The sequence below is a fragment of the Peromyscus eremicus genome, chromosome 16_21 (assembly GCF_949786415.1).
Source record: "Peromyscus eremicus chromosome 16_21, PerEre_H2_v1, whole genome shotgun sequence".
NCBI lineage: Eukaryota > Metazoa > Chordata > Mammalia > Rodentia > Cricetidae > Peromyscus > Peromyscus eremicus.
In genome coordinates this window covers 23,036,896-23,059,085 of record NC_081432.1, presented here as the reverse complement: position 1 = coordinate 23,059,085, position 22,190 = coordinate 23,036,896, and the positions used below count along the sequence as shown (strand labels likewise).

General features: G+C 46.8%; 1 protein-coding gene across 2 annotated transcripts in view; it reads right to left on the bottom strand.

Annotated features, from left to right (window-relative positions):
- The window catches only part of Stox1 (storkhead box 1), a 55,020-nt gene extending 35,620 nt beyond the window's left edge, over positions 1–19,400 (bottom strand). For both annotated transcript variants that reach the window (XM_059281678.1, XM_059281679.1), the window contains exon 1: positions 19,100–19,400. In XM_059281678.1, the coding sequence (XP_059137661.1) occupies positions 19,100–19,400 (301 nt within the window). The remainder of the gene's footprint in view (positions 1–19,099) is intronic.
- Positions 19,401–22,190: the final 2,790 nt, after the last annotated feature.

Genomic DNA, 22,190 nt, shown 5'->3' with positions numbered 1-22,190 from the left:
TGGCATGCACACTCTCCTCCCTCCACAGTTAGCAAATGTAATTAAAAAAAAAAAATTAAGTATCTGGAAATTGTTCTATAGGTATGTGCCAAAATGAAAACAAAATCAAAGAAGTTTACTACAACTTGGGAAGAAGAATGAGTTTGTGGCAACTGACCTCTGACCTCCACACAGACTCTGCTCCAGCTCTACCTGACAAGGCTCACTTCCTCCATCCAACTGGACCTATTTGCATTAGTCACATGGATGTAGCTGTGATCCAAAGTGCTTAACTCAGAGGGAGGGATTGATTTCAGGTCAGAGTTTCACAGTTGAGAACAGAGCTGATGAAAATGTGAGTTTAGATCCACTCACAGGACTCTCAGCATCCCCTCACCACCCTCCTCCATACCCAGATACATCCTCCTTGGAGTCTAGCCTGGCAAGTACCTCTGACCTCTGCATCCACATCTTTCCCACAGTCTATCAGATTTAGCCTGGGGACCACTATGGGTCCACCAGCAGAGTCTGCTTTCCCTGCCTTGATTGCAGAGGAGGTCTAGGCTTGGGCCTATATCCCACCTACCTATCTGTCACATCACAGGACCCTCCCACATCCTGTCCCACCCTTCCAGCCCCACTGTGCATCAGCCAGTCCCCTCTGCCCACCTGACTGCATTCTACCCACACCACTTCCAACCTCTAGACTTATTCCCAGGCCTACATCTTCTCCTCTCCCCCACTCTGCTCCATCCACAACAAACTTAAAACTAACAAAGGAAGTCCACATGCCCAGATTTCATTGCAGGAATACCAACAACATGACAGATTAAGCCAACATCTTCTCTCCAAACCCACCAGTCCTATACAAACGCTTGCCAATGAGAGTTACCTAGATGAACTCTAGGACATAGAAATTAAAAGAACAATCTATAAGGGGTTGGAGAGATGGCTGCTCAATAGTTAAGAGCACTGACTACTCTTCCAGGGGACCCGGGTTCAATTCCCAGCTCCCACATGGTGGCTTACAACTGTCTGTAACTCCAGCTCCAGGGGACCTGACTCCCTCACACAGATATGCATGCAGGCAAAACACCAATGCACATTTTTTAAAACAGAAGAAAAAGAAGGAGCCAGCAGTGGTAGTGCGTGCCTTGAAGAGACAGAAATAGGCAGGTCTCTGTGAGTTTGAAATCAGCCTGGTCTACAGAGTGAGTTCCAGGATAGCCGGGGCTACACAGAGAAACCCTGCCTCAAAAAAACCAAAACCAAAAACCAAAAAAAAAAAAAAAAAAAAGATCATGAACCTCCTCAAAGAATTAAAGGACTTTAAAGAAGATACCAGAAACAGCTCAATGAAATCAAGGAAAAGGAGCTAAAAGAGGAGAAATGCCTGAGACGCCCAAGCAAACACCAACAGAAGGGCGTTGCAAGTGACCAAGGCAATCCAGGCCTTGAAAATGTCATCCAATAAAGAGATAGAAACATCAAAGAGAGGCTGGAGAGATGGCTCAGAGGTTAAGAGCACTGACTGCTCTTCCAGAAGCCCGGAGTTCAATTCCCAGCACAAGGTGGCCCACAACCATCTATAGTGGGATCTGGTGCCCTCTTCTGGCATAAAGTTGTACATGCAGATAGAGTACTCATGTACATAAAGCAAATCTTTAAAAAAAAAAAAAAAAAAAAAAAGACAACACTTGAGAGACAGGCAGATCTCTATGAATTCAAAGCCAGCCTGGTCTACAAATTGAGTTCCACAGGACAGCCAGACTGTTACACAGAGAAATCCTGTCTCAAAAAATAAATAAATAAATAAATAAATAAATAAATAAATAAATAAATAAATAAATAAATAAATAAATAAATAAAAATTAAAAAAAGCAGTTGAGCAAGCCTAGGCCCCAGGGAGGGCAAGAGCTTCAACACCGAAAAGGGGAAATACGAGATTACAGAACAGAGCAAGGTTTACCAAAGATCAAAGTTGTTCCTTAGCTCCAGGGCTACCTGCAATGTAGTTCTCTTTGACAAATGGGATGTAGCCTCACAAACTGTTTTTCTAAATTGCTAACAACCTAATTAAACAGCTGTATATGATTAAAGAAAAAAAAAAAGCTGGTCAGTGGTGGCGCCCACCTAAAATCCCAGCATTTGGGAGGCAGAGGCAGGTGGATCTCAGTGAATTTGAGGCCAGCCTGGTCTACAAAGTGAGTTCTGGGACAGCCTGGACTGTTACACAGAGAAACCCTGTCTCAAAAAACAAAAAACGCCGGGCGGTGGTGGCACATGCCTTTAATCCCAGGACTCGGGAAGGAGAGGCAGGTGGATTTCTGTGAGTTCGAGGCCAGCCTGGGCTACAGAGTGAGTTCCAGGAAAGGTGCAAAGCTACACAGAGAAACCCTGTCTTGAAAAAACAAAACAAAACAAAAAAAAAACAAAAAAAAAAAACAAGAACAAAAAAACAAAACAAAACAAAACGAAAGAAAGAAAAGAAATCAGAAAGAGCACAAATAAATGCCTTAATAATGATGCAACTAAAAAAGTTGGAAAAATGGCTGGAGAGTTGTCTCAGTGGTTAAGAGCACTTCTTGTTGCAAAGGACGCAGGTTCAGTTCCCAGTACCCACATGGAGACTCATCACCTTGTAGGGCACCAGGCACATATGTGAGGCACACTTGTACACGCTGGCAAAACACTCCTAAACATAAAGTAATTTTAAAAATCTAAAAAAAATTTAAGTTGAAGAAAATTAACGAATTAAATCTAAACCCAGTCAAAGGAAAGAAATAATAAAAATCAGAGCAGAAATTATGAAATAGAAACAAAAGAATAAAGAGAATCAATGAATATACTGGCTGATTCTTTTAGAAAATAAACAAGACTGACAGACCCTGGTTTAAGTAACGAAAAGAAAGAAAAAAAGGACACAAATTATCAGTCAGAATGAACAGGGAAACATTACAACAGACACCAAGGGAATTCAGAATACTGTACAGGAATATTTTAAAAACCTGTACTCCGTGAAGCTGGAAAACAGAAAAGAAATAGATGATTTTCTAGATTCAGCCAAACTACCAAAATTCCAAGAAGATATCAACAACCTTAACAGACTCATAACAGATGAGCACATTGAAACAGTAATAAAAAGTCTTTCAGGACAGATGGAGTCACAGCAGAATTCTTCCAGACTTTCAAAGAAGATCTACAACCAATCCTTAAACTATTCAAAAAGATAGAAAGAGAAGGAGCACTCCCAAATTTCTCCTATGAAGCCAGTATCACTTTAATAGCCAAATTAGGCAAAGACACAAGAAAAAAACACTATACACCTATATCCCCAATGAAGACAGGCTCAGTTTCTCAACAAAATACTTGCAAGTAGAATACACACATCAAAAAGATCATCATACACTATGCTCAACTTGGCTTTATCCTCGAAATGCAGAGATGGTTCAACACACCCAAGTCAATAAATGTAATAAACCACATAAATGGTCTTAAGGACAAAAATCATATGATCGTCTCAGTAGATGAAGGAAAAGCCTTTGACAAAATCCAACAGCCTTCATGATAAAAGTCTTAGAGAATGTAAGGCTAGAGGGAACATAGCTCAACGTAATAAAAGCTATATACAAAAAACCAACAGGCAACATCATCCTCCATGGAAAAAGGCTTGAAGCAAAACAATGGGAGTCATGAACAAGACAGGGATGGAGAGTCACTATCCCCACTCCTTTACAGCATCCTGCTGGAAGGACTAACTGAAGCAATAAGGCAAGAGAAGGAAATTAAAGGAATACGGATAGGGAACGAATACATCAAACTATCCCTATTTTCAGATGACATGATTCTCAAAAAGAGATCACAGAAAAAGTTCTACCCGAAAATTCAGCAGTGTGGCAAGATATAGAATCGACTTGCACAAATCAATAGCTTTTCTATTATATACACCAACAGCACACAGAGAAGGAGATCATGGACACACTCCCCATTCACAATAGCCTGAAAGAAAATAATATGCCTTCCAGGCTGTGGTGGTACACACCTTTAATCCCAGCACTTGGGAGGCAGGGGAGGTCAGCTTGGTCTACAGATCGAGTTGCAGGATAGCCAAGACTACACAGACAGACCTTGTCTCAAAAAAACAAATAATAATAATAATAATAGTAATAATAACAATAACATGTCTAAGACTAAATCTAATAATGGAAGTGAATCATCTCTACAGTAAAAAGTTTAAAACTCTGAAGAAGGAGATAAAGACACTAAATATAAAGACATCCCATGCTCATGGATTCGTAGAATTAATGTGAAAATGACCATCAACTATTTATAGATTTAACGCAATTCCCACTTCATTATTCATAGAAATAGAAAAAAACTATCCTAAAACTTCATAAGGAACTCTAAAAGACCCTGGGTAACCAAACAACCCTAAGCAAAAACAAAACACTAAAGGGACTACAATTCTAGATACACATTATGGTGGCCGGGCAGTGGTGGTGCATGCCTTTAATCCCAGCACTCAGGAGGCAGAGCCAGGCAAATCTCTGTGAGTTCGAGACCAGCCTGGTCTACAGAGCTTGTTCCAGGACAGGCACCAAAACTACACAGAGAAACCCTGTCTTGAAAAACAAAACAAAACAAAATAAAAAACAAACAAACAAACAGTATGGTATTGGCACAAAAATAGACGCATGGACCAATCTAACAAAATTGAAGACCTAAACATGAGTACATGTAACTTCAGCCACTTAATATTTGACGAAGATGCTGAAAACATATTCTGGAAAAAAGAAAGCATCTTCAACAAATGTTGCTGGAAAAACTGGATTCCACATACAGAAGAATCAGCTTGTACAAAAACTACCTCTAAATGGATCAAAGACCATTTACGTGACACCAAAATTGCTAGAAGAAAACATAGGCCATGCTCTCCATGAAATAGGTGTAGGAAAGGACTTCCTGAATAGGACTCTGTTTGCCCAAGAACTAAGGCCAACCGTTGACAAGAGGGACTTCAGAAAACCAGAATATTTCCACACAGCTAAAGAAACAGCCAACTGGGTGAAGTCCGCAGAATGGATTAGTATCCAGAATATATAAAGAACTCAAAAAACAAGTCAAAAAAACCAAATGACCCATTCAATAAATGAGGCTGGGATCTGAATAGAGTTCTCGAAAGAAAAAAGTGGCTAGCCGGGCGGTGGTGGCGCACGCCTTTAACCCCAGCACTCGGGAGGCAGAGCCAGGCGGATCTCTGTGAGTTCAAGGCCAGCCTGGGCTACCAAGTGAGTCCCAGGAAAGGCGCAAAGCTACACAGAGAAACCCTGTCTCGAAAAACAAAACAAAAAAAAAAACAAAAAAAAAAAAGAAAAAGAAAAAAGTGGCTAAGAAATTTCTCAAAATTTTCATCATCCCTAGCAATTAGGGAAATACTAATCAAAACAACTTTGAGATTTCATCTTACCCCAGCCAGAATGGAAACGATTGATGGAAGAGCTTGACAACAGATGCTAGAAAGGATGCAGGGAAAAGAGAACCCTTATCCACTGCAAACCGGGGCAGGCACTGAAAATCAGTGTGCAGAATTCCCAGAAAGCTAACAACAAATCTACCATATGACCCAGCAAACCACTCCTTGGCATCTGCCCAAAGGACCTGACATCCCACTCCACAGGTACCTGCTCGGCCACGTTCACTGCTGCTCTAGTCACAATAACTAGGACAGGGAAACAACCTCAACGTCCGACGACTGAGGAATGGATAGTGAAAATGTGGTACATATATACTATGGCATACTATGCAGCTTTGCAGGTTGATGGATGGAACTGAGAAAGTTCATAATGAGTGAAGTAACCCGGAGCCAGGAAGACAAATGTCACATGTTCACATGTTATCTCTTCTTCTTCTTCTTCTTCTTCTTCTTCTTCTTCTTCTTCTTCTTCTTCTTCTTTTCTTCTTCTTCTTCTCCTCCTCTTCCTCCTCCTCCTTTTTGGTTTTTTGAGACAAGGTTCTCTGTGTAGTTTTGGTGGCTGTCTTGCATCTCTGTAGACCAGGCTGGCCTTGAACTCACAGAGATCTGCCTGCCTCTGCCTCCGCCTGGCATACATCTCTCTTATTGGAGGTGCCTAGCTCCAAGTCTTTAGATGTGAGTACACAGTTTGCAGGAACTACAGAAACCAAGAAAGTAAAATGGGACCACTGCCAGGATGGGGGGTTGGGAGGCAATGGAGAGGGAATAGTGGGGTTCAAATGCTCTGATTAGGGAAATGGGGGAAAGGGGGCACTTCAAAGAGGGTGAGGAAGAGTAGTACAGAAGACAGAGGGAGGAGGGTAAGGGGAATAGCCTGCTCTGCCCCCTGAGGAGAATCCATGCAGACACCTGGACATTCTGTGCCTGCATGGTACTCTACAGAACTCAGATTATACTGTAGCATAGCCAGCCATATTTTCTACAAACGCGACTTACATACCACCACAATTTTTTTTTTTAATGGGCACAACCTTTATTTCCTTTCCCTAGGCTGATGTCAGGCAAGTGAGATATAATGTAGACAGAGCCAGAGCAAGCCCTTCCCAAGCAGTCTTTAACTTAGCACTGACCCCACACCCATCATTCTTTATGGCAGTGACTTCCCACACTCCAGGGGGAGGGGAAGGCAGGGTTTCAGTGGACTCAAGCCCTGCTGGCATGTTGAGAACCATCCAAGCGCTTCTTAGAGAAGGTACGGACATTCAGGTCCAGCACACAGTCAGGCTCAGCACATCTTCACAACCGGGTGTCCCAAGTCCTTCTTTGGGGTCTGGAACCACAGCCGGAACTTGGTATGGAGCCCAGGCCGGGGGCTGCTCCTAAGGGTTGGTAGCCACATTCACTGGGGTCCAAGGGGTCCCGACTGAGCAGTACCCACACTGCAGGCACATGGCGTACCACCACAATTTTTGATGCAAAAGGCCTCAACCCCCATAATAGACTCTCTGGGATGGGTACCAGCTGGTGTAAACTGGATTAACATACTGACTAACATCACCTCAAGCATATGGGACGACTTCTCAATGCAATCACCCAATTCACACCGGACTTGTGAGGGAAAATCCATTCAAATTGCCTTGTAGTCCATCAGTGGCTCCAACTGGACCACCACTACACAAGGCTTAATACACCAACCACCAAGAGAACAACAATCTAAGTGGTGGAAGAGACAATGGAGTGACCTAACTGACCTACCAGTCTGTTTCATACACCACTCTTAGAAGATTCACAACTTGACAACTATGTTTACTGACTTACCTTTAAGGAAAACTGAAACCAATGCATAATCACTAATTATCAGTGATATATACCCATCTTTAAAACCAAAAAATCCACTTGCCAAATGAGGAAGAATGTTTGGAGCTGTGATATCATGCCTATACTCCACAACAATGAAATGATAGACTTCCCAATTCCTCTGGATATACACGCCGGAAACATCACACATTTGTTTCCTCCCAGAATATGGAACACTGGTTCACAGTCTGTTGAAATTCCAGCCTGGACTTATACCAGCTACCAAAGTGAATACATCAACCCAAGAGTGGATATGATACAATTTGCAACCAGAGGATGCCCTGGATCCTACAACTCCTTTGTGCCAAGGTATCACATAAAAAGGCAGACCATAGAAACTTACATTGGTGGAAAACTTCAGATATGAACCTTTCCAAACTGGAACCCTAGAAACACACCCCCCTAGGACTTCCCTATTATTTCTACATGATTCTCCTCCTACCACAGCTCAAGGAATGGGGCATTGGAGACTTTGTGGCCCATAAGCCAATAGTCAATATATCACATGTAGGAACTGCACAAAGGACCCCCATTTGATGAGGCGTATGTCTTCTCCATAACATGGAAGTTCTATGGAATCAAAGAAGGCAGCCTAACACCGTGCATCATTGATAGAGGAGGATGAGACAAGAACAACACATTCTTCACAGCCCACTAGAAGGCAGCATTTGTCGACTCTCCTACTTCCCCACCAGTGGTTACAGGAGAGCATCACGTCAGACCTCAGCCTACCTGCAAGGCTTGGAATCACACCTAGGATCCAGAAGATCTCACTTACCTTCAACCTCAAGTCATGGCTCCCACCTGAAGAACTCCACTCTGAGCCTGAATTTAGGAGAATACCAGTCTTCTCCTACTCCTCAGGAAATCGGTTTGCTGTAGGAAAACCCTTACGGTTGCTGGAGCTGTATTGTTTGGCTCCTCACTAGGAACTGGCATAGCATCTTTGTTCTTTCAGACATAAATGAGGATATCGCAGACATCAGAAATCTTACTGAATAACAAAAATTGGCCATTAACACCTTGTCTGATGGACTAGATACAACTCACAAACTGATTACAAGCCTTCACCTGGAACTAAATTTACAGAAGCAATTGTTGGCGGATACTAATAAATATACAGCTGAAAGTTGGAAGAAACTAGCTCTAGCCAACCAGATCTCTCAAAATTATCTGCTTCAACTTCTTCAGAGGAACAAAGAGAAGGATGTATCCAAGCAAGACTCACTTGTCAGTGAGTACACAGAACTATCTCAGCCCTTCTCTACAGGATTTGGAACAAAAAACGGCAATCTACAAGTCTCTCCTGGACCCAATGCAAACCTCGTGGTGTGAGCATGGATTCTGCAAAATACATTTACACTTAGTCTATATAGACTTCAGTACCAGCTTAGCACACGCACACCTGTTGCCTAGGAAACTTGGCAGTGGATCTATTAAACCCACTAACTATTCCCTATGAACTAGATGGACTAATACAAAGGATGTCTACTACCTAGAGGAACATACCATCTCACTTGGAGCCACCCACCCTCTGTCCAATGAGCTCCAAACGTCAGAACTGATTCCTTCGGTCTCTGCAAACCAACTCACAGACCTTGGCAATGGAGTCTTTACCACATGCTCCATGCCGGCCTTCAGCCTCACAGTTGACATCTATAACATCTCCAGGGATACCTTGGACTCCACTTTTTCTTCTGCAGAACCTGGTTGGCTGTTTACAATGCTGCTGGAGTTACAGCTCATTTCTCAGGACAGGTAAACCTGCCCAAGAGCTCTGGCCTAACGTTTGAATAGAGACACATTTTTGACTCAGGTACCCTATATAATAATGAACATGAAGATTGCTAGGTATACTGGGTGGTTTTGTGTGTTGACTTGACAACCAGCTAGAGTCATCAGAGGAAGGAGCCTCAGCTGAGGAAATGCCTCCTTGAAATCCAGCTGTAAGGCATTTTTTTCAATTAGTGATCAATGGGGGAGGGCTTAGTCCATGGTGGGTGGTGCCATCCCTGGGCTGCTGGTCCTAGGTTCTGTAAGGTGGGCTGAGCAAGCCATGGGAAGCCAGCCAGTAAGTAGCTCCCCTCCATGGCCTCTGCATCAGCTCCTGCCTCCAGGATCCTGCCCTGTTTGAGTTCCTGTCCTGACTTCCTTCAGTGATGAACAGCAATGCTGAAGTGTAAGCCAAATAAACCCTTTCCTCCCCAACTTGCTTTTTGGTCATGGTGTTTTATCACAGCAATAGAAACCCTAAGACACTACGGAAGACTAGAAAGCCATTAATGACATTTCCACTGGAGGACAGAGAGACAGAGTCCAACATTTATCAGCTGCACTCAACGCTAACACTATTGCCTGTACCATAAAGTTAGCAGCAACCTTCAAAAGTGCTCTTTATTTGATGTGACTGGTAGTATGTTTAGATTTGACTATCCTTGCTTCCCCATGTGGAACTTATTCCACTGGATAAAGAAGAGCCTTTGGCTTTTGGTATACATCATATTGGCCTTTTTGACATGCAAATTCCTTATGATTATTTTGGGCTTGTTTAATAACCTTCATTTTGGGAGGAGTTATGACACAGAGCTCCAGAGACCACTCTCACACCAGACATGACACCTCAGGCAAGGAATATTGTATTCCAGATTCCTGTTTCTACCCCACCAAGTAATTGCCATTTTTGCCAAAAGAGATGGTCTGCATACATTGATTTTAGACCCAAGATGGACGCTGGCAGAGACTCGCCAGACTTCCTGATGCTTTATATCTATAATTTGCTTTTTAACAATATATATTAGTTTGTTTTGTTTTTCATGACAGGGTTTCTCTGTGTAGCCCTGGCTGTCCTAGAACTTGCTCTGTAGACCGGGTTGACCTCGAACTCAGAGATCCGCCTGCCTCTCGAGTGCTGAGATTAAAGGCATGCTCCACCACCACCCAGCTGCTTTTTTATAATATTAGCATACACAAAACTGAGAGACAATACTGGAAGCTGAAGCTTACTGGACTCTTAGTTGCTCTTTTCATTAATTAAAGAAGAAACACCTGGCCCCCAGCCGTGACCCACATGCTCCTCCTACTTGACCCTGATCCAGTTGGGATGATGCTTTATGATTGGTCCTGCTCAGTTCTACAGCTCCAAAACTGCTATGCCCCCCTTTACGACATTTTTGTTTGGAAGTGACTGCATTACCTTTTATTTCTGAATGTGTTTCTCAACTTGGTGCAAACCAAACCTGTAGAAAATATAAATTTGGGGAAATGCGTATATACCATAGGGATCACAGCAATATCCTGTGATCGACATTGTTTTGACCACTTTGCTTAATAACTGTATGTTTTAATGCCTGAGATTTATTTTCTGGCATTTATGTGTCTATTAGTGATCGGGATATTTATTCTATGCTTTCTCCTTTTCCTGTTGTGGCCTGAATTTGCAAATTGCTGGGAAACTGCTAGTAATTCTTATGCGCAATCCCCATCGGCACTGTGCATATCTCAAGGACCAGGGGATGGAATGTAATGAGCATATAAAAGATGCCTTCTGGACATGTCAAAATAGCCCAGTCAGACATCCCACTACGCCCAAGGCTGCACCTAATAACCAGAACCCATCGCTCATTCAAGATAACCAGGCACAGTCCTAGATGCCCCATGACACTCCCTGGACGTATAAGCAGAGACCAAGAGCAATGCTCTGCTCTGCACATCTGGAGAGATGCCACCTTGATCTATCCTGCACCTGGAGAGTCTCCCTCAGGATCCTGACCCTTGAATCAGAGACTTCTGTCAGAGAGTGGACCTGACCTTCTGCTCAGATGTCACACAGGTGAGTAGCCTTGGGGAGATAGGCTTAGGACCGGAGTTAGGAATTTAGAGTGTGAACCTTGTGCGATGACCCTCAGCATAATAAAATACAGCTTTTGTTATGTCAACTACGCATATCTATCTTCTTGCTTGCAACACCCTGGCTGTCCTGGAACTTGCTATATAGACTGGGTTGACCTCAAACTCTGAGATCTGCCTGCCTCTGCCTCCCCAGTGCTGGGATTAAAGGCGTGTGCCACCACTCCCAACCCCCCACTGATCCTTAATAAACTGCTAAGGAAATGGTACGGAGCCATGAAGGGGTGGCTGGCAGCACAAAGGTCCTATACCAGGTATGGGCAAACGCCTGTGGTCCCAGCCCTCGGGAGACAGAGGCAAGAGGATCGGTGAAGGTCAGCTTCCACTACAGCTCACAGGAAGCTGGCCAGCCTAGGTGATATGAGACCCTGCCTCAGAACACATACACACAGAAAGTTCTTTTTTCGCATATTTTTCTCCCCCAAAAGAATACTTTTTTTCGAGACAGAGTTTCTCTGTGTAGCTTTGGTGCCTGTCCTAGATCTCACTCTGTAGACCAGGCTGGCCTCAAACTCACAGAGATCCGCCTGCCTCTGCCTCCCGAGTGCTGGGACTAAAGGCGTGTGCCACCACCGCCCAGCAAGAATACATTTTCCAAAAAGGCATTATCAGGGTTTGAGAAATAGTTCAGCAGTTAAAGAGCACTGGCTGCTCTTCCAGAGGGACTGGGCTCAATTCCCAGGATCTATCTACCTGGGGGCTCACAATGGTCTATAACTGAAGTTCCAGGGGATCTGACCCCTTCTTCTGACCTCTGCAGATTCCAGGTGCACCCCGTGGTAGTGCACAGACATAAGCAGGCAAAGCACCCATACACATAGAATAAAAATTCTATTTTTAAAAAAGGCTGACATCAAGCCGGGCGGTGGTGGCGCACGCCTTTAATCCCAGCACTCGGGAGGCAGAGCCAGGCGGATCTCTGTGAGTTCGAGGCCGGCCTGGGCTACCAAGTGAGTTCCAGGAAAGGCGCAAAGCTACACAGAGAAACCCTGTCTCGAAAAACCAAAAAAAAAGAGTACCACAAATGGTCCTGACAAGCAGCTCCCTTCTCTCTCTTCTGGCCACCAAACCGCGAAGGTTTCAGGACTTGCATTCTCCTCTAGCACGGGGGTTTGGGGACATCATTAGCTCTCAGATGCGGCATGCAGTTCAAGTAGTCTGATGACAAGAACATGCCCACCTGACACCCCACTGTGAAGCCTGCGGGTGCCTCTGAGCAGAAAAAGGATCCAAGCAGAGCAAACACTTGGCAAGTGAACTTCGGAAAACAGGGCTGAAGCTGGGGTGGGAGGAGGAGCTGAGAGCGGGGAGCAGCTGTTTCTGTCATGAATGCCCCAGGAGGAGAGGGGACTCTTGACAACCTTCCTGGAAGGGAGAGGGCCTGGCCTCTGAGGAAGGCTGGAGGGAAAGAGAGATGAGGCAAGAGACCGAAGCTTCAGGAGCCACCTCACACCCTCCATTCCTTTCCTACCTGCAAAAGGGGCAGAATTGTCCCAATTCACTCCAAGTCACCAGGACAGAAAAACAGCCAAGCTGAAGATGCCCTCCGCCTGAAAGGGGAGGGCAAGCTAAGACCGTGGCATTCAGACAGCTAAAGGGGTGGTCACATCGGTTCCTTCCTCCACAGCTGGACATTTCTCCCCAACAGAAGGACAGTTTTGTTCTCTTTCATTTTCTGAGGTCTCGTGTCGCCCAGGTCTCGAACTGTGTGTGACTTAACAACCTCACCAACTTCTCTGACACATTCTCACTATATAGCCCTAGCTGGCATCAGAGACCCTCCTGCCTCCACCTCCTGCCCTCCCAAATGCTGGGGTTACACACCTGTTCCACCACACGCAGTTTACACAGCCTGGAGGATCAAACCTAAGGCTCCCACATGTTACACATGTACCAGCTAAGCTACATGCCCAGCCCCCAGAATAACATTTTGTGGTTACCATTTTGTTTTGAAACTGCAGCCCAGCACAATGACATCATAAAGGAGAAGAATGTAACTTAGTGACTTAGCCCTTACCCAGCAAGTTCAAGTCCCAAAAACCAAAAAAGAAAACATTTAGTCTATCAAGATAAAAAGGGAAAAGACAGGAATTAAATCAATCACTTTTTCTTTTCTTTTCTTTTTTTTTTTTTTTTTTTGAGACCAGCTCTCACTAGCCTATGCTGTCTTCCAACTCCACAAGTGGCTGAGGGTGGCCTTGAATTCCTGATCCTTCTGCTTCTGCCTCGAGTGCTGGGATTACATTGGCTTAATTTGTTGTTTGTTAATTACTTGGATTGGCTTAATTTGTTGTTTTGGAACAGGGTCTTACAATTCACTATACAGCTCAGGCTGGTCTTGAACTCACAGCAAGCAGTTCTGCCTCAGCCTCAGTTTAAACATGTACCACCACACCCAGCTCAACTTCATTCATTTGAAAGTCCTGGGTATCTCTCAGGGTCTCCCATGTGTCAGGTAAGTGCCATGAAGCTACAACCCCCAGCTCAGCTGGAAGGCTGTGCTCTGAGCTCCTGGGATGTGGTCACCTGCTCAGTTATCCTTCCTTCACCCATGTGACAGGCCGACTTTACCTTCTTCTGCACATGAGCCTAGGGAAAGATGCATTAAAAACACCAGAACCTAGAGGTCGACTCCTGAAACCCCAGCTAATCAGGAGGCTGCAGCCAAAGGCCTATAAATTCAAGACCTCAAGACCTGCCCAGGCCATGGAACAAGATGTCTCCAAAGTAAAAAGCACAGAGAGGACCACTGAAATTGCTCAGTGAGCAAATGTGCTTACGGCTCTGCCTGGTGACTTGAGTCCAATCCCTAGGACCCACATGATGGAAGGAGAGAGCAAACCCCGCCAGTTATTTTCTGACCTACACACACACACACACACACACACACACACACACACACACACACACCAGAGCCTGCATTCACCACCCACACAGACACCCATAACGCTTTAAAAACGAGCTGGGGATGAAGCTCCATGGTAGAGTGCTTGCCTAGTATGTGCAAGGCCCTGGGGGCAACCTCCACCACTAAGGAAGAGGAAAACGGAATAATCAGCAATATGGAAGAATGAATGAAGACTGTTTAAAGTGTGTGTGTTGGATATATTTGTATGTGTACACGTACATGCAGGTGTATGTATGTGTATATGGGTGTCAAGGTCAGAAATCAACATTGGATGACTCCCTTAGTCACTATTTTTTTATTTTATTTTTATTTTTTTGAGACAGGGTTTCTCTGTGTAGCTTTGGAGCCTGTCCTGGAACTTGCTTTGTAAACCAGGCTGGCCTCGAACTCACAGAGATCCACTTGCCTCTGCCTCCCAAGTGCTGGGATTAAAGGCATGCACCACCACCGCCTGGCCACTTTAATTTTTTTGAGACAGGGTCTCTTACTGGTTTTGCTAAGCTGGCTGGCCAACAAACTCAAGGAGCCTGCCTATCCCCAGCCGCCTTCTGTGTTGGGATTACAGGTCAGAGCCGACACACCTACCTGGCTTTTTCTGCGGATGATGGGGCTCCTAACTCAGGTCCTCAGGTCTGTGCAGCATACTACTCACTGAGCAACCTCCTCAGCCTGGTGGAGATTTAAAAATAGCCATCGGGGTGGTGACACATGCCTTTGGTCCCAAAATTCAGGAGATGTGGCAGGAAGACTTGTGTAGGCCAGCCTGGTCTACATAGCAAGTTCCAGGACACCCAGAACTATGTAGAGAGATCTTGTTACAAATAAATAAATAAATAAATAAATAAATAAATAAATAAATAAATAAAGCCACGGGGGGGGGGGCTGGAGGAGATGCTGGGCAGTTTAGAGTACTTGCTCTTATGGATGATTAGAGTTGGATTCCCTGCATCCACATAAGAGCTCACAATCATCCTAACTGAGTTTCAGGAGATTTGTTGCTGACCTCGGACCTCCACAGCCACCAGGCACTCAATGTGGAAAGATGCTAGGGGCTGAGATAGTTCAAGTATGTGTGTGTCCTGTAATCTCAGCACTGAGGGTGGAGAAAGGATCATGGGGTTCACTGATCAGCTAGTCTAGCCAGTTGGTAAGCTCCAGGTTCAGTGAGAGGTCACAGAGGGGGGTCGGGGAGAGTGGATGGTGTAAAGATGCTAAACTGTGTTTAGGGTGAGAACGTGGAGACACATTGGGACAAGTGGCATCCCACTGATTGCCCGCCTTTCCTATCTGTCCCAGTAGGTGGGTTCTCAGAGCAGCAACTGGACCTACCCAAACAAAAGACGATGCCACGATGCCCCGTGGCCCCCCCCCCCGCCCCGCCCCGCCCCGCGCCCTCCCCACCACACACACACACACACACACACACACACACACACACACACACACACACACGGTCCTCAGCTGGGTAAGCAAACCAGCTGTCTCCTAACAGCTTCTAGAATTCCCCTTTCATGAGTTAATGTCATTTGCTACTAAAAAACAAACAAAACCCCAAATAAAACCCCTGAGGCCTCCCGCACTAAAGAGGCAGCTGCCTGCTGTCACCAAGCTGAAAGTTCTAATGTCCGTTTTCAGGCTTTCCTCTGGCGAGCTCGTGCGGGGGTGGGGGGGTGGGGGGTGGTGTCTCTAAGCAAAGACGAAACAGCACAAGCCGGAGAAGAAACTGCAGCCTCGGGTCAGCTGTGCCACGGGACCCGTCTGTCCTTACCGCAGGCTCTCGGTGCTTGCCTTATTTATTAGTTGGGTTTTGCCTATTTATCTCTGTGTTGGGGTGGGTGCCAGGGCCTCGGGACATATGAGAGGTCAGAGGCACAGTGTGGAACCTGCTCTCTCCTAAGTTTCAGGGATCAAATTCAGGTCCCCAGGCTTGCACAGCAAGGACCACGCCCGCTGAACAATCTGAGTGGCACTCGTTTTTTTGGAGGCAAGGCTCTACGTGGCCCAGGCGGGGTATGAACTCTTGCTATGTGGCTGAGGACGGTCTTAATGCCTGATCTCCTGCCTCCATCTCCTGAATACTGAGATCCCAGGTGTGTGCCACCACACCAATGTTTTCCTCTGGGCTTGAGAGGCCCCAACAAGCTCCAGAAGCTAGAAAGTCCCCTGGGAGCACAGCTGGGTGGATGAAGATGGTCTTCCCTCCTCTCCCTGCACTGTCTGTGTCTGTCAGCGACAGTCCTTGTGCCCACATGCCTGTATGCAAGGATGTGTGAGCCTTAGAAAGATCCAAATTATGGGGTTTTGGGATTTAGCTCAGTGGTAAAGTGCTTGCCTAACAAGCGCAAGGCTCTAGGTTCAGCCCTCAGCTGGGGGGGGGGGGGGGATCCAAATTAACAGCAGAGACAAACGGACCCTCTGTGTTCCTTTTCAGTATTTTACTCTCTCCCACAAATTACCTTAAGACAAGAGCTAGCACCTGCAGCTGTCTGTCCCCAGAAGCTCTTTTTTTGTGTCCCCAGAAGCCCATTTTGGCTTTCTGGAAGCCCATGCTGCCAGAGGTGGAGAACAGACTGAAACTTCATACTTCATTTCTTTTTTTCTTTTAGTTTTTCAAGACAGGATTTCTCTGTGTAGCAGTCCTGGCTGTCCTGGAACTCTCTTTGTAGACCAAGGCTGGCCTCGAACTCACAGAGATCCTCCTGCCTCTGCCTCCCAGTGCTGGGATTAAAGGCGTGCGCCAGCACCGCCTGGCCTGAAACTTCATTTCTTTTGATGGAAAGCACCATCTCCCATATTCACTGTCCTCTGGGACTCTAAGGTGGCCCAAGAGCTGATTGATGACTGGTGACTCTTTATTCCTGTGACTCTGGCATCTCAAGATAGACGGCAATTAGCAATCCTATTCAAAACAAAAACACTCCTAACCACCCATGTGCATCTGTCCCTAGGTCAGGTAGCTCTTCCTCAAGCTGAAGTTGGCAGAGTGCTTGGCTGGCACACACGAAGCCCTGGGTTCAACCCCCATAAACAAGGCATAGGAGGTAAATGAAGGAAAACCAGTTCAAGGCAACCTTGGTTACATAGCCAATTTGAGGCCAGCTTGCGCTGCATTAAACCCTACCTTAAAAAAAAAAGTCCCAGTGGTTAAGAGTACCAGCTACTCTTTCAGAGGATCCAGGTTCAAGTCCGCATACCCACATAGTGGTTCACTGCCAGCTGTAACTCCAGTTCCAGGGCATCTGGCCCTCTTCTGGCCTTTGTGGGCGCCTGTGAGCACAAGGTGCATGTATACACTCAGGCCCATACACACAAAATAAACCTTTTTTGTTTTGTTTTTTAAGACAGGGTTTCTCTGTGTAGCCCTGGCTGTTCTGGAACTCACTCTGTAGACCAGGCTGGCCTTGAACTCATAGAGATCCCCATGCCTCTGCCTCCCGAGTGCTGGGACTAAAGGGGTGCGCCAAAACGTGTGGCAAACAGCCCCAACATTTGTAAAACGTTTACATAGGCCTGTTATACTCTCCCTTGTTAATGAATCTCTGGTGAGTTGTCAAGGCATGCATACACACATACACACAAACACAAATAAATATGAAAAACATCCAATGCGTCTTTCGTTACTGGACACTAGTCAGGTAGGTGCATTGTGTTGGAAAGGAATGGCGGCCAGTTCACCTTTCTACCCCTATCCCAGCATGCACCACAGCTCCTTGGGCCCCAATGGTGGTATCATGGCTGCCTCAGACTTTGCATAAATGCTCTCTTATTTCACCCCTCCGGTCTAGACCCCCACTGCATTCAATTCCCTTTCTGAAATACACGCTGTGCTCACCCTTTGGAAGGAGGCAGAGGACAGGAGAATGCAACCACTAATTCAAACCAGAGAAACCCAGGACACAGGACTGAAAAGCCTTTTTCATACAGCCTGTCTGCAAGCCCCCTTCCCCAGGGAGGATTCTGACTTGGTTACTTGGCTCCCTGTTTCAAAGCAAGAGAGCTATTCTTTCGACTCACTCCTGCATGGAAAAGATGAAACCTTTCTATGTGGTTTTGCAATGTCCTCTTATTCTTTTTAAGCAAAGAAATGTGGGGGTGGGCTGGCTAAGACAGCATGAAGGTGAGAAGCCTTCCAAGGTTCAGGCCAGCTCTGCTGGCCTGGACTGCCTAGAGAAGGTCACCATCCCTGGACAAGACCACACACAGCATCAGGTGTTCCCTTGCCCCAGGGAGTATAATGAATGTTTATTTGCTGTGCTCCTGCGATGGGAGGAGGAGGAGGAGGACCCGTGACTAAGATGAAGAGGTTCCTTGGTAGGAGTCAAAACTCAGGGCTTTAAACAACTGATCACCACCACACCGTCAAACGTCCCCACAGCCCCCACAGACAGCTAGGACAGAACTAGGTAGGCTTTGGAGGGAGCTGTCACAGTTGCCTGCGTGTGGTGGCCAGAGTCAGTGGCCGCTCACTGGTGCAGTGGTTCCGTTTCTCAAGGAGAATATTTTACAAGCAAACAGCTCTTGTCGGTTTCCCAAACAAATGATCAGTCTGAAAAGACTGGAGAGGTGGAAATTTCTCTCATTGGTTAATGAAATGGGATGCGTCCACAGCACCATCTATTTCTTTTTCCCCCTGCAGTTAATGACCGTCCCCCAAACTTCTGAAAGTTGGCTGACCCAAGAAGCAGGACACGAACACCAGGGACCGAAATGGAATAAAGGAGGGAGGCAGGAAAGATGGAAAGCAAAGAAGAAAGGGAGTTAAAAGTAGAAAGAAGTCTAGGAAGGAAGGATGGAGCAAGCGGATTCCTTCTCCGACCAGAGCCTAACTTTTCTTAAAATGCCCCCTCCCCTGCCACCAGGAACCCGCGGGCTCTCGGGACTCGTCGCGGTGACCCGGGCCGCCACTGGCCACGCACCAGGCCTCCCCGCCCCCGGCCCCCCGCAGTCTGTCGCCCCGGCTCCCGGCCGGCACTCACCCACCGCGGTGATGCGGAAGCCCCGGGGCGACCGCAGGGCTCGGCGCCGCCACGCATCCCGCAGCACCTGCACGCAGGGCTGGGGCGCCCGCACCAGCAGCACCCGGCGCTGCAGCCAGCCGAGGAAGGCCAGCCTCGACGCCGCGCGCGCCAGGCATGCGTTCCAGAAGCAGCGCGCGTTGGCCCGGCGGAAGGCGCGGAAGAGCGCGCGGCCGCCCGGCTCCTCCGCCGCCTGCCCGGCTTCCCGCGGGCTCAGCACCAGGGCCAGCGAGCCGGGCGCCAGCTGCACCGGCTGCGCCATACCGTCCGCCCGCCGGACCCGCGCTCACTGCGCCCGCGCCCGCTGCCCCGGGAGCCCGCTGCGGGGGGCGGGGCCGGGGGCGGGGCCGGGCTTCCCAGGGCGTCGCCGTCACTCCCGGGTCCCCGCAGCAACCAGAAGAGCCCCGGACATCGCCCACCCGCGGGGCGGAGAGGACCCAGGTCGCGCGTGGGAGGTGACCCAGGTTTGAGCCTCCGCTCCGCTCCTGACCTCTCAGGCCAGTTCTCCGGCTTCTCTGGTGTTAGATCCTCATCTCGCAGCAGAGTACTCTGAGGGCCCTCTCATCCGTGGCTTTCTGAAGTTCTAGCGTGTGCCTCCTCCCCTAACACATCCCATTCTTTGGAGAATTCTGAGGAAAGCAGGGTTGGAGAAATGGCACCCTGATGGTGAGAGACAGTGGCGAAATCGTGGGACGCGGCCCTGATTAGGATCTGGGGATTCTGAGACGGCACTCTGTCATGCCCCAGGAGCCCAAAGGGTGAGTGAGCTAGGAAAGCCCGTGATCTGCCCCTGCAGAGCGATAAGGACAAACAGGCTGGGCTGGAATTTAGACCCTGGGCCCCTGAGGGAAAAATATCTATTGAAAAGGACAGCCTTGGGAAAAAGGACAGGATAGGCATTAGCCTTAGTACCAAAACTCAGTACTATAAAGAGGAAGGTGCTTTTACAAGACCTGAGGGCCATTTCAGAGTTCTCACTCCCTTATCAATCATCAGTGTCGATATAATAGTCGGGGGTGGGGGAGGAGGCAGGGGAAGGGAGAGAGAGACACCCTATGTAGTCCAGGCTGACCTCAAACTCATGATTCTCTTACCTCAGCCCCCCCCCCCCCAAGTGCTGGGATTACAAGCATGTGCCACCACGCCTAACCTTATAACTACAATAATGAGCTAGTCCATACTCTACCTGTGGTAAATACATCATAAATCACAGATAGTATAAATAACAATAGCCTAATTTCACAACTCTGTGTTAACTATTGCAGATTGATATCCCTAATCCTCAAATCCCAGATGCTCTAAGGTCTGAAATTTTTTGAATACTAACATGATTTCACAAGTGAAAAGTACCACACTTGACTTTCTGTGATCGGTCACAGTAAAAAAAAAACAAAAACAAAAACAAAAACAAAAAAACAACAACCCAGTTTATACAAATACTGTACAAAATCACCTTCAGGCTGTGTGTAAGGGGAACGAATATGAATCAAGTGAACCACGTGTTTAGACTTGGGACCCATATCCAATATGACTCATTACGTATATCCAAGATTTGAGCATCTGAAAAAAAAAATCTAAAATCTGACCCCAAGCATCTTGGATACTATTGTATCACGTGCGTGCATGTGTGTGAGTGTGGGGAATGTGTGTGCCATGGCGCGCATGTGGAAGTCAGAAGACACCCTCACTGTCAGGTCTGGCCTTCCAAATGAGGCATGGTGAGTTGTTTTACCACTCTGTACTGCAGGCTTGCTGACCTAAGAGCTTCCTGGATCTGTCCCCACCTCCCATCTCCCCATAGGACCACAGGGACTACAGACTATTCCAGACTATACATGTACTATATATGTCCTAGTCTACCTCAGTTTACCTGGGTTTCAGGATTCAAACCCAGCTTTTTCCCACTGACCCTGCCTTCTCAGCCGTCATCCTGTATTTTAAACTTTTTTTCCCCCAAATGACAAAAACCATGGTCCATTAGATTAAGAAGCACTTCCCACCTTTACTCAGGCAAACAAGTTTTAGCCCCAGACTAGGGATCAGGCAACTAGCTACCTTGTCCTGTGCTGCCCCTGATGCCCCTAGGTCACAGCACTAGGTCTAGCCACCATCTCTTTCGCTTTGGGAAAAGATTCATCAGGTACATTGGAATTCTGGCTTCTCAGTGGGAGAAAAAGAAAGTCTATTGCCAAGGTCACTGCCATTTCTCACAAGCTATTATAGACAGACAGACAGACAGACAGACAGACAGATAACAAGAAGTATGCCCAGTCACATGGGTGGTATGAAATGGAGTCAGACAGTTGCTGAATCAGGCTTCTGTAAAATAAACCTGACTTCAGCTTCAGCTCAAATAAACATGTGAAGGTGCCGTAGGATTTCCCATCTGAACTCTGTTTCCGAGGTGGACGGATAACTACTTCGGAGGGAACACATGTGGTAAGCTCTCAGCCTGAGTGCTCAGTCTCACAGAGACACAATTTCTCTTCGGGCTTTATCGGGTGGACCAAAGTCATGTTCCTGTATACCTAATGCTTGGAAAACTAGAAATATTTTTGGTGGGGGTTGTGGGGGGGAGCTCCTCGACATGTAGGCCTGGCTGGCCTGGAAGTCACTACATAGACCAGGCCACTTGGAACTCACAGAGATCTGGCTTCTCCTCTCTAGTCCTGATCCTGAGCGCCTCGATTAAAGGCCACCGTGCCCAGCCCAAGGACTTGGACTCGAATCCACACTCCAGCATCCCTTCTGTGTCTTTCCTGTAATCATGGTTGAATAACACTGTTCCTGTCAGAGGATCACCACCATCATCCCCTCTCACAGACAAACAAGCTGCCTAAACTTGTTGAGGTTTTTTGTCTGGGAGGACAGAGATTGTAGACGGAGTTGGAGTGTTTCCAACATCTTATCACATACCTGCACTCACATGCACCAACTACACACAGACAAACATGCATACACATAATTAAAATAATAAAAACAAATCTAAAAGAGATAACTGGGGATCCAGCTCAGACGGGAGGGTGACTGCCCTGTATTCAGAAGCCCTGGG